The sequence below is a fragment of the Trachypithecus francoisi genome, unplaced genomic scaffold, assembly GCF_009764315.1.
Source record: "Trachypithecus francoisi isolate TF-2019V2 unplaced genomic scaffold, Tfra_2.0 Lachesis_group4, whole genome shotgun sequence".
Classification (NCBI taxonomy): Eukaryota; Metazoa; Chordata; class Mammalia; order Primates; family Cercopithecidae; genus Trachypithecus; species Trachypithecus francoisi.
In genome coordinates this window covers 75,431,004-75,444,875 of record NW_022681469.1, presented here as the reverse complement: position 1 = coordinate 75,444,875, position 13,872 = coordinate 75,431,004, and the positions used below count along the sequence as shown (strand labels likewise).

Below are 13,872 nucleotides of genomic sequence, written 5' to 3'. Positions count from 1 at the left end.
GAATTCTGCCCTTAGGAAATTCAAATTTTTAAATAATGAGTGATAAACAAACCTGTCACTGCCCTAAAGGGATATACTATCTCCCAATGATACCAACATCATTGGAAAGATAATTTGAAACACAGGCTGCTGTTGCTGCTGCTGCTCAAAAAACAAAGCAGAGAAGGGAGAACCCATGGAGGATCTGTCTCCAAACAATGTCCACCCTCATTTCTACACAGTCTTGGCTTGGGGTGAATTTTCCCCGAGCATGGCATTCCCTTGACCACACTGATCAATGTGACCAAGAGTGGCTAGGACCAAAGCCATTCAGTCTATCTCAGAGCATATGATTAATACTGTTATCAATAGGATTCCAAGCAGCAGAATTAGTCTAACTTGCAGCATTGATAACAACTATATTCCCTAGGCTCCCAGACCCAACTGGTTAAAGAAATCCCATAAACCATCAGGATACACCTTAGAAACCAGGACTTTCTCCTTAAGCTTCTGTATTGACCTTTCCACTTGGCCTAAGGTATTAAACCAGGTACAGTAGGATCAATAATTACATAGACTCAAACCTTGGCATACAAAGAGGAAGTCTAGGGGTTAGAGCAATTCTGCAGTCCAGAAAAACGCTGACCAAAAGGTTGAGGCTGACATGACTGCCTTCCAAGACTGAGGTGGTACTAATAATCACATTACCTAAAATCAGGAACAACTTTCATAAGATCTTATCTGATTAAATGACTTTAATCATAAGGACAATTGCCTGTAGGGCTCATACAAATAATAAATTAGTTATCCCTCAGGAAAGTTCCCTTTAGTAACTAAGAGTAGCCTCATTTTGGAGGGATCTCTATAATCATCTGAAGGCTACATGATCTAATGGTGGTCTTTCTTTAAATACACATATATATATTTTTAAATTCTTTAAAATATCCTAAAGAAAAGATTTCTTTTTTCCTTTTTTTAAAGAAAAGATTGCTTACAAAGGTCTTTCTTTGGTGATGGATATCCCAAGTAAACGAATTTGATCTTTACAAATTAAATGAATATATTAAATTGTCACACATACCCTGAAATGATATATATCTTATGCACCAATAAAAATATTTTTAAAAGAATCACCTGGAGATCCTATTAAACTGCAGATTCTGATTCTATTTTTAAAAGCCTTTCTTTAAATACATTTAAATATATAAAAATACCTCTAAGGTGCAGCTACATGAGCAGTTCAAAGAATGTGACCAGTTGCCACAATTTGCTTCCACTGTTTGCCATCCCAAACTTTTTTTTAATTGACTGAGTAGAGACAGGGATTTACTCTGTCACCCAGGCTGGAGTGCAATGGCGCAATCATAGCTCACTGCAGCTTCAAACTCCTGGGCTCAAGTGATCTTTCCACCTCAGCTTCCCATGTAGTCGGGACTACAGGCATGCAGCACTGCAATGCCAGGCTTTTACAAAATTATCTGTTTAGAAACAGGTCTTGCTATGTTGCCCAGGCTGCTCTTGAACTCCTGGCTTCAAGTTATCCTCTCACCTCAACCTCCCAAAGTATTGGAATTACAGGTGTGAGCCACCACTCCCAATCCTATCTATCCCAAACTTCAATATGTCAGTCTGTAATTTTAGGGGTGGCAGACCCAACAAATCAGCTGCAATAGACCCACAGTTAGTAAAAATATAACAAGCTTCATCAAGGGGAGTATTGGCCAGAGATACAAATGGGCTTGTGTGCTGCCTATTGAGCAGAGTGGCCATGTCCATTTTGGGGTCTGCATAACTAGTGCTGAGATTGAAAAACCAGAAGACAACATTGGACAACTTCACAGAACCATCAATGAACCAATACCAGGGATTTAAAGAAAGTCTATGAATTGAAGACATTACCAAGTCAAACTCCCCATTTCAGGAGGCAGAGAGACAAAGTTTTAATCAAACAGAAAGCTACCACTTGTAGCCAGCCTGGCAGCTTTCTGGAATCTGTCATTTCTATTTGACAAACAATGTGTGTTGAACCCTTCCAATCTTGTTGGTCATGAGTTCAAGTTGACCCATCTCAACTGAGAATATCAGGCCAGAGGTATTGTCTGTCCATGGGTCAGACATTCAATTTCTTTTTATTATTTTTTAATGTGCTTTTTAAAATATACTTTAAGTTCCGGGATACATGTGCAGATCATGCAGGTTTGTTACATAGGTATATGCATGTGCCATGATGGTTTGCTGCACCCATCAACCTGTCATCTACATTAGGCATTTCTCCTAATGCTATCCTTCCTCTAGCCCTCCACCCCGACAGGCCCCAGTCTGTGATGTTCCCCTCCCTGTGTCCATGTGTTCTCATTGATCAACTCCCACTTATGAGTGAGAACATGCAGTGTTTAGTTTTCTGTTCCTGTGTTAATTTACTGAGAATGATGGTTTCCAGCTTCAACCATGTCCTTGCAAAGGACATTAACTCATCCTTTTTATGACTACATAGTATTCCATAGCGTATATGTGCCACATTTTCTTAATCCAGTCTATCATTGATGGGCATTTGGGTTCGTTCCAAGTCTTTGCTATTGTGAATAGTGCTGCAATAAACATACGTGTGCATGTGTCTTTATAGTAGAATGACTTATAATCCTTTGGGTATATATCCAGTAATGGCATTGCTGGGTCAAATGGTATTTCTGGCTCTAGATCCTTGAGGAATCTCCACACTGTCTTCCACAATGGTTGAACTAGTTTACACTCCCACCAACAGTGTAAAAGCGTTCCTATTTCTTCATATTCAATTTCAATAAGAGCTTAGTAGCAAATTCATAACCACTTAAAAAAAAAAAGAGGTGTGTTCAGTGACTGATCAAGCATGTGATATTGTTGAATTGGGAAATGGCCTGAGAATCCTGGCAGCCATTAATTATTTTTATTATTTTATTATTATTATTTTTGAGACAGAGTCTCATTCTGTCACCCAGGCTGGAATACAATGGCACTATCTCAGCTCACTGTAACCTCCACCTCCTGGGCTCAAGTGATTCTCCTGCCTCAGCCTCCCGAGTAGCTGGGATTACAGACGTGCACCACCACACCCAGCTAATTTTTGTATTTTTAGTAGAGGGGGGTTCACCATGTTGGCCATGCTGGTCTTGAACTCCTGACCTCAAGTGATCCTCCCGCCTTGGCCTCACAAAGAGCTGGGATTACAAGCATGAGCCACTGCTCCAAACCCATTAAGTGTCTAAATAAGCTGTGAATTCCTTTTCTCCTCCTGAGATGCTATCTTGTTTCTGCTGGGCCACCTGAGAGAAAACAGGGAAGGTGATATACATGATCCACTGTTACTGCTCTACATGTGGCAATCTCTGAATGGGAAAATCCCCATGGACATTAATGTGACAAGAAGTTCACGCATATAACACATCAATTCCATTACACATTTAGCAGTGGAAACCATGACACCATTACATTTTATTTGCCCACAAAGGGTGCCATCCTCAAGGCTATTTTAGCTTACCTTCCCACTATGAACCCATTATATCAGCTGAATTTGGGTATCCTTCTCACAGCGGCACTAGGTGAAATAGTGAGTTGGGAACCACAGTATCAACAGAACAGAACGATAAAGTTCAAGTGTTTCCCCCTTCAAAGTTCTCCATTATGTTCAAGGGGTTTTTATAAAATTTGGTCTCTAGAGGGCAAAGAGATTTCAGCCCAAAGCAACTGAATCAGGGTAGAGCAGGAAGGCATCAAGAGGTGTGGAAGCAGAGAAGAGCTCTGTGGCAGTGACAGGCACATTCAGTTCTGAGCAGTGCAGTGTTTACTCCTGCTTTAACCTAACTTCCAATGTTTATAGTCCACCTGAGGCACTCTATAAGGCTGCTCATAATTACTGACACCATCTACTTAGTTTTGGGGAGTCTTTGACTCAGTAATCATAACCTTGACTTCTATAGCAAAAATTCCATTATACAGTCCATCTTCATCTGGGACATTCGCTGCCCTGTTATCATGATAACATCTCTTTAAACCTGGTTTCAACATAAAAGGACACAGGAGTTTTCCAGGATGATAAGGCTGACTGTAAGAATTTATCCAGACTGTCTTGGGACAGTTTCACATTCTCCAGTGAGTTACCTTCATCAGCATTATAGGTTCAATGCAAGGCACTTAGGGTGCAAGTACTCACTAGGTTTCCCATAGGAGTTTATGCATCTCAGAGAAACTTCCCCAACAGGAACAATATTCCCTTGTAACAGCCAGGACCCACAGCAAAGAACGCTGTGACACCTTTTATCATCAGAATGAATCTAAACTTGGCATAATAGACATGACAGACTGCAAGAGGGTTGAGTCAAAAAGCAGCCTAACTGTTGCTATTCCTCCTTATCTAGCACTACACACCCTGCCTCATCATCTCCCCAGTGAGTGAAATTTCTTCAATTCATGCTCAGTATAGGTGTGGGGTCAGATCCTTCTTCTAACCCAGGATGGGTCTTTGAACTAGTTGAAACAGACTACAGGTAGTTTCCCCTTATCCACAAAGGGTAAATCCAAGGCCCCCCAGTGGATGGCTGAAACTTCAGATAGTATTGAGCCCTACTATATACTATGCTTTTTCCTATACATACATACCTACGATGAAGCTCAATTTATAAATTAGGCACAGTATATTCTATATACTATATTATTAACTAATAATAAAATGGAACAATTATAACAACATAATAAAAGCTATGTTAACATGGTCTCTTTCTCTCAAAGTACTGTGGGTAACTGAAACCCTCACATGCAAAATTGCAGATAAGGTAGAACAGCTGTATTACCATTTTTGGACTGGCTCCTCAAGCCACAATTTCCAAAGGGTAAGGAGTAGAAGGTCAGATGATTCCTGCACAGGTAGACAAGTCAGAAGAACCCAGAGCTATGTAACCAGAATCTTTCATAATCAGCAGTAAATATTACTGCCCTTTGCTCTAAAGGGAAAACTGTCTTCCAAGGCTGTTCAGTCCACAAACACAAACACCTGAACAGCTAATCCAGAACACAGGGCAGTCAGTGTCTCAGAATTGGGACAGGCCCATGGAGAACTGTTTCCCAACAATTATTTAATGGAAAAAAAAAGTCTATACAGTTAGATGAGGCCCTCAGGGGGGTAAAAATGTCAAGAAATTCAGTTGATTTTAGAAAGACTGAACACTATTGTTATATTAGGTTGGTGCAAAACTAATGCCATTACATTCAATGGCAAAAACCTGCAATTACTTTTTCAAATAATTACCTTTTAAAATACTTTCTAGCTATGATTTGTTTCTGTATACTCTGCTCTGCAGACAGGCTGTGTTTTTTTAAAAAAAATTTTTGGGCCGGTCACGGTGGCTCATGCCTGTAATCCCAATACTTTGGGAGGTCAAGGAGGGTGGATCATGAGGTCAGGAGATCAAGACCATTCTGGCCAACATGGTGAAACCCCATCTCTACTAAAAATACAAAAACTAGCTGGGCATGGTGGCATGTGCCTGTAGTCCAAGCTACTCAGGAGGCTGAGGCAGGAGAATCGCTCAAACCCAGGAGGTGGAGGTTGCAGTGAGCTGAGATCATGCCGCTGCACTCCAGCCTGGGTGACAGAACAAGACTCCGTCTCAAAAAAAAAAAAAAAAAAAAAATTGAACACACCCTTTATTGCCACAGCTGCTTGTGCTACAGAAAATAAACAAAAACAACAAAAACCTCTTTGCAAATAAAAATAGAAACCAGAAATATCAAATTCACTTTTATTTTATATGCCTTAAAATTGTGAAGATTCTTTTACACTATGGTTATTGGATCTTTTGACAGGTTGCCTTGAAAAGGATTTAAATTTTTTATTACATATATTTACTATTTCCACAGCAAAATAAGCTGCTTGTGAGTATAAAATATATTCTCCATGTCTTAATATTCCTAATTCAATTCCACTTAATACATTTACCTACTTATAAAGAGAGAAATGCTATTGTTTTTAATTAAGTCCCTGATAAATATATTCTATATGAGGAGGGAACCAGTGATCTCTTTTTGCCACTGAGATCCTGAACAAAACGGTCGACAGACCAAAGTAGACCTCTATAATTCAAATGTCACACTGCAAATTCAAACTGGCAGTCTTCCTTGAGTTTCATTTTACTTGCCAAGAGAACAATGAAGCACTTATTCTGATGCCAGTAGAACTTTGGGAAGAGACTAAGAGATTTGTATTTCCCTGAATTTTCCTCTACCGAAGAGGACAGCTATGAGTGACTGAAGAGACATGTTATCATTATTTTAGTAATTCTATAATTGTACAAGTAATTGAATCTTGAAAAATAAGGTGTTTATATAAAAACTGATTCATATAATTGCAAAAATGCTATCAGATCATCAAATAGAACCAGAAATTACAGTTACAGAATTTAAGGTACAAAAAAAAAGTAAAATCAACAAAAATGTCACTGGTGGTATTACATGGATTATGGTATTACATAGATTAATGATAAACCTAGTCTCAATCTTAAAATCTCCTTCCAGGGAGAATAATTCTAGTCCTTTCCTCACATGGCTGTCTCATGATTTGTGGCAGCCATTCCGTCTTGCAAAGTGCCTGCAATACCAAGACTCAAAGATCTTTACTGCGAGATTCCTGGTATCTTTACACTGGATCGCTCCAATACTGATTGCGTCTAACCGCTTCCCACAAACATCTGCAGGTGATACCCTTGCAAGCCATATTCAGATTCAGTTAGGCCTGAGGCTGGGTGGATAAATCTGTATTTTTAAAGAAGTAGCATGATATTCTCATACCGAAGCAAGTTGAAGACACAGAGTGTTAAGCCATTTTATAAGTCCTCAGAGAGCAGGAACTATGTCCTATTCATTTTATATCCACATAATCACATAACTGCAAAATATATTATACTTGGCAGCTTTTGAATTATATTAAATACTGAGTTGACATAAAGCCTATTCAAGAAATAAATTTAAAACATAATGAATAATTATATAACCACCACGGATGAACTAACAACTTATTTCAGGAAAAGGAACAGAACTACTCATTTTCATTGAAGTCCTCTGTGTGTGCCTCCTTCATTCCATTTCAGTTGCTTACTCTTCTGGAGTAATTCTGCTGAATTTTATCATTCGGAGTTTTTTTTTTTTTTTTTTTAGTTTTGCTATATTTTTATATCCAAACAATGTGTTATTTTGACATGATTTTATGCTTTATATAAATGGAATAATATTGTGTGTATTTTTCTGTGCCTTTTTGCTTTTAATCTTGTGGTCCTAAGATTCCAGCAGTTGTTGTGAGTTGCTGAATCAACATACAATTTCATTTTATGACTATACAATAATATATTTATCCATTCTCTTGTTGATAGAGATGTCAGATATACTCAAATTTTGTTACTACTACAAGAACAGTATTATACATGTCTTATAGCTAATGTATATGAATTTTACTAGGGTGGTTTACAAAAAATATAATTGTTGAGTCAACTTTATTAGATAATGCCAAATTGTTTTTCAAAATGGTTGGGCTTATTTATTTTCCAATGTGCAGAGAATAAGACTTTCCCTTACTCCACAACCTCACTGAAACTTAAAATATCTGATTTAAATCAATTCAGTGGGTATAAAGTAGTATTTTATTTTGGTTTTTAATTTTCACTTGCTGATTGCTAATATATTTGGACATCATCTGGTATGGAGATTTCCTCTTCTGAGATATACCTGTTCAAGCCAATGGCCCATTGCAGTCTTTCCTTACTGCCGCATAGAAGTACTTTTTATATACAGTCATGTGCCATATAATGACATTTTGGTCAGTGCTGGAACTTACATATGACAGTGGTCCCATAAGATTATAATGCAGCTGAAAAGCTGTCATAATGTCACAGCACAATACATTACTCATGTTTGTAGAGATACTAGTGTAAACAAACCTACTGTGCGGCCAGTTTTATAAAAGTATAGTGCATACAATATGCACAGTACATGATACTTGATAATAAACAGCTTTGTTAGTGGTTTATGTATTTAGTATGCTTTTTACTGTTATTTTAGAGTGTAGTGCTTCTACTTATAGAAAAAGACTAACTGTAAAACAGCCTCAGGCATGTTCTTCAGGAGGTATTCCAGAAGAAGGCATTGTTATCATGGGAGATGACAGCTCCATGTATGTTATTGCCCCTGAGACCTACCAGCGACACAGGACATGGAGGTAGAAGATACTGATGATTCTGACCTTGTGTAGGCCAAGGCCAATGTGTATGTTTGTGTCTTAGTTTTTAACAAGAAGATTTAAAAAGTAAAAAATTAAAAATAGGAAAAAGGTTACTGAATAAAGATAAAGTATTTTTGTACAGCTATACAAAGTGTGTTTTAAGCTAAGTGCTATTACAAAAGAGTCAGAAAGTTTTAAAAAATCTAAAAGTTTATAAAATAAAAAAGTTAGAGTAAGCTAATTTATTTTTGAAGAAAGAAAATATTTTTAAATAAACGTATTGTAGCTTAAATGTAGAGTGTTTATAAAGTCTGCAATAGTGTAATGTCCTAGTGTTCACACTTACTGACTCAGCCAGAGCAACTTCCAGTCCTGCAAGCACCATTCATGGTAAGTAGCCTCCATGGGTGTACCATTTTTTATGTTTTATACCATATTCTTACTGTACATTTTCCGTGTTTAGATACACAAATACCATTGTGTTAAAACTGCCTACAGTATTCAGTACAATAATATGCTGCACAGGTTTTGTGCCTAGGAGAAACAGGCTGTAACATCTAGCCTAGGTGTATAGTAGGCTATACTATCTAGGTTTGTGTAAGTACAGTCTATAATGTTCACATGATGATGAACTTGCCTAAAAGTACGTTTCTCAGAATTTATCCCCACCATTAAGCAACATGTGACTGTAATTTACTTTCAGTTATTTATTTTTTAAACATTTTATTCCAGCTTCTGGTTTGTCTTTTCACTTTCTTAAAGGTATCCTTTTGATGAACAGACGTTTAATGTAGTCAGGCTTCTCAGGGGCTCATTTAAGAAACATTTCTAAAAACTGAGGTCATAAAGGTATTCTTCTACGACATCTTCCAAGTTTTATATTTTTGCTTTTCACATTTGAGTAGTCAGTCCACGTGAGACGGAATTTTGGGTATGGATTATATGGGGGCTCAACTTCACTATATTCTCTTTACTGAAGAGCCAAACATTTTTCAACTCTTCTAGAGTGTAATCTATGTCATGAATCAGGTTTTTGTATATCTGTAGTGCTGTTTCTGGGCTTCTTGACCAACTTGCCCATTCTTTTGTCTCCAAGTATAAATTTACTAAAGTTTAATAATATTTATTTCAATTTTGAAGCATGTGAAATGCCATGGTTATTTCTTCTGTATCGCCCTTTCATGTATATTTTAGCAATAGCTTACCAAATTCCATTTAAAAATCTTTGGAAATTATTTTTACTAGAATTGCACTGAATCAACAGGTATTGAATCTTCCAAACCATGAACAAGGTTTCCTTGTCCTATTTTATATACTTTCTTTATCTCTATATGATTTTATTTTACTCTATGAAGGTCTTCCCTATCATTTATGTCTTGAAGTCTTGTACATGGTAACGTATAAATTATGTTTTCTCCTGGTTTGCAGACATATTGAAATATATGTTTTATTTTACATTAATTATGTATTCAGCAAAGTCACTATACTTTTATATGACTTCTAATAACTTATCTATAGGTACTTTTTGAGATTTTTTAAATGGACAATCTCATCGTATGTGAATAACAGTTTCATTTCTTCCTTTACAATTTATTTCTTTAATTTCTTTTACTTGCCTTCCAGTACGATGTCAAATATAAAAACTAACTGATTTTCCAATGTTAAACCATACTTGCATTCCTGGCTAAACCCAACCTAGTTATGATATATTATCTATATAATTTATGATACATTTTTTAGAATAAAAGCACAACATACTCAATTCTAGAATGTCATTACAATAAAAGCAGAACACACTTTACTTGAACTGCTTCTTTCACTCATCATAATGTCATAATTATCGTTAATACTTAAATGTTATGCTGATACTGTAATTGGTATTACTTTGAGTTATAGTAGACAAAACCCAGGGTCCACTTGATATGGGATGCTTAATTAGGAAACTTCATCATAAAGCTGGAACCCCATGGACTACACCTTTCTGTAAGGTGAAAATAAATCTATCACCCTTTTTACTGTTATTTTAGAGTATAGTCCTTCTACTTATAAAAAATAGACTAACTGTAAAACAGCCTCAGGCAGGTTCTCAGGTGGTATTCCTGAAGAAGGCATTGTTATCATGGGAGATGACAGCTCCACGTATGTGTGTGAGGTATGTAAGTATTTGTGGTATGTGTGGTGTGTTAGGGTGGTGTGTGATAGAAAATACGTTTCTAAGATTTAAGGCTATTTCTAAGTGAATACATTGGGAAGGAGATAAGGACATATATGCAGTATTGTAATTTAGGCCATTTGGACTATTCTGTTTCAACTGCAGGTTTATTCAGTTATGACTAAAAAGAAGGCATGTTACTGTGAGTCACCAAGTTGCTATTTTGATAGTCCCAAAGGTTTTCAAGGGATAAAATATGCACATTCATTTTTTTCTGGTTTTACATGAAGAAGATTGTGGTTTAGTGTGATAGAGATAGGGTCTTCTTGCAAATTCATGGACTCTCAAGATAATTAAAATGCTGTAGCAAGCAAAAGCCCATTGAAACCTGTCATTGAAGAGATTACAGGCTAATGAAGGGAATTTATGGATAAATAATGATAGAAAGAGATACACACAGTGCCACTGACATACTTTTAAAAGGCTGCTAGCCCAGCAATGCTTTGTGAAGGAGATGAAACTTAAATGGAACCCTGAAAGGTGAACAGGATTAAGTTGACATACAAGGGCAACAGAGTCAGTGTACTAGACACCGTAAAAGGTAGAGGAAACAAATGGCATAGAAAAACCAGGGGATCCTGATGGTCCCTGGGAAAGTAGTCTGTTTCCCAGGCATCCATCTCTCACTGTATCTTTTAGCATTTTAGAATGTTTTGGTAAATTATTGAACTAATATATACATTTTTAAAGTCAGAAAAATACTGTCATTTGTGTTAGTTTCTATGATATCTCTTTAACACTGCAAACTGTGTTTCATCATTGTAATACTGAATTGTTCTAGCATAGTTTCTAGGGAGTACAAAGTCTACACTTTCAGAGAAATTTAATTACATGGAAGAATTTGATAAAGTTTATTTGGTATTTCCTATCTAGCTCATGAGTAAATAACATCACAATGTAGCAGTGGGAAGGAAAATATATTCAAATCATTTGCATCATAGTTTTTTTAAATCAAAGAAAATGAGCTACAAAAAGATGACATTGTTTAGATGAAGATTCCTATCCTAACCTGTATCTTCCCTTTACCCATCTTTCTGTCTGTACATAGTGTATTAAAAAATAACATCTCCATATACGAAGAATATTTCTAGAGAAAATCTTTCAAGTACAGGAGGTTGTCTACCCTGTGGGGTCAGAGTGTGTGTGGTGTGTGTGGTGCATGTGTGGGGTGTGTATTTGTGGTACGTATGGTGTGTGAGGGTGGTGTGTGTAGTGTGTTTGTCATGTGTGTGTGGGTATGTGTGGTGTGAGTATGGTTGTGTGGGTATGTGTGGTGTGTGTGTGTGTGTGTGTGCGGTGTGTATGTGGGTATGTGTGGTGTATGTGTGTGGGTATGTGTTGTGTGTGTGTGTGGGGGTATGTGTGGTGTGTGTGGTGTGTGTGGGGGTATGTGTGGTGTGTGTGTGTGTGTGTGTGTGGTGTGTGTGGTGCATGTGTGGGGTGTGTATTTGTGGTATGTGTGGTGTGTGTGTGGGTATGTGTGGTGTGTGTGGTGTGTGTGGGGGTATGCGTGGTGTGTGTGTATGTGTGGTATGTGAGTGTTGTGTGTGTGTCTGTGTGGGGTGTGTGAGGTGTGTATTTGTGGTATGTGTGGTGTGCGAGGGTGGTGTGTGTAGTGTGTTTGTCATGTGTGTGTGGTGTGTGTGGGGGTATGTGTAGTGTGTGTGGTGTGTGTGGGGTATGTGTGTGTGTGTGTGGGGGTATGTGTGGTGTGTGTGTGGGTATGTGTGGTGTGTGGTGTGTGTGGGGGTATGCGTGGTGTGTGTGTATGTGTGGTATGTGAGTGTTGTGTGTGTGTCTGTGTGGGGTGTGTGAGGTGTGTATTTGTGGTATGTGTGGTGTGCGAGGGTGGTGTGTGTAGTGTGTTTGTCATGTGTGTGTGGTGTGTGTGTGGGTATGTGTGGCGTGAGTGTGATGTGTGTGTGTGGGTATGTGTGGTGTGATTGTGGTGTCTGTGTGTGTGTAGGTATGTGTGGTGTGTGTGCATGGCTATGTTTGGTGTGAGTGTGGTGTGTGTGTGGTGTGTGTGGGGGTATGTATGGTGTGTGTGTGGGCATGTGTGGTGCGTGTGCGGTGTGTGTGTGAAGCGTGTGTATACACTACTTAGACCAGAGCACATATGGATAGAGTCTTAAACAGAATGTTTTCCAAGCACCTTGTGATTCTGGGCCTCAGTGACAATGACCGTTGCTATAGATTTGGGGATCATAAACCAAAGGATGTAATTAAATTTAATGATTTTAGAGATTAGACCAAATTGGAGTCTGTGAACAGGCTGTTAAATATATTTCTTTTATTCTTCAGGCTCCTCTAATTGCCATTAATCAGCCTGCCTTTTACATACACTCAACCTCCATTTTTAAGCACCTCTGTCTATATTAACAGCAACTAAACATAATGAGAATTATTTTATTATTTAAAGTATAGTATCATTTTAGATATTTTGATATGTCTACCATATAAATCATGCAACTAAATACTACTATAATTTAAAGATATATGTATCTAGTGTTTTGAAAAATCAAGAATTTTGTATCAAAAGATTAGTTTCTTAAAAAGTACTGGATTTACAGACAGTATAAATCACTACGTACATTATTACTGTACAAACATCATACAGACCTGCTGTTGGACATTTGTTTTTTCCCTTTAATTTGAATCACAAGATATTTAAAGTGTTAGGGGTTAAAAATATCCATGGCTAAATATTAAGAAATGAGTCTAAATTGCAGAAGCTATACCTAAAATATATGCTATGTTTCAGAATTAAATGTTTTTTTAATGATTATTTTCAAACTATTATTCAATACACAAAACACATCACTCTAGAGAAGTTCTTCAGAACATACAGATAGTTAATAAGACACAAAGAATATTTAATTTTACATATGAAGCAGGAAAGTACAGGTAAGCATTACTTTCAACCAAAAAACAAACCTTAAGAAAATAGTTGTTATTGTTATTGCAGTTGCCAGACATTCCTTGCAATTCAGCCACAGTGTTCTAAAATGGTTGACAAAAAATATTAAAGAAGGCTTAACCCCCACCGCAAAGAGAAAAGCCAAATGATAAGGGATAGAAAAACACTGAGTCCCAGTGCTTACTGTGATACACAGTGTTAAGTACTAAGATAATATTGCTGCATGTTGGTAAAAAAATGCCCCCACTCTTAGTTTCTCAGTATTACACAGTATAAAGTCTATTTACATTATTGTATTCACATGATTAAAAGGCCAATCATAATAACTGCAATCTCTTGTTTACACACACAAGCTGTTTCCAACTAGGAATGGCAAACAGTATGAGTCAAATTTAATGTTATCCCTCTAACACTTTTTATAACATAAATATATTCTTGTATACCTTTTAATACTTACGCAAACCAAAGCTTCCATTATATTTTTGCCCCTAATTATTACATGCCAACACAAGCAATAAAAAA

At 37.1% G+C, this 13,872-nt stretch overlaps 1 protein-coding gene across 4 annotated transcripts in view; it reads right to left on the bottom strand.

Annotated features, from left to right (window-relative positions):
- The window catches only part of PPP1R9A (protein phosphatase 1 regulatory subunit 9A), a 408,553-nt gene that overhangs the window by 79,067 nt on the left and 315,614 nt on the right, over positions 1 to 13,872 (bottom strand). The window contains exon 7 of one of the 4 annotated variants that reach the window (XM_033192833.1): positions 13,368 to 13,433. The exons of the other annotated variants lie outside the window; for them this stretch is intronic. Coding sequence (XP_033048724.1) covers positions 13,368 to 13,433 — 66 coding nt within the window. The remainder of the gene's footprint in view (positions 1 to 13,367; positions 13,434 to 13,872) is intronic. 4 annotated transcript variants of the gene reach the window in all.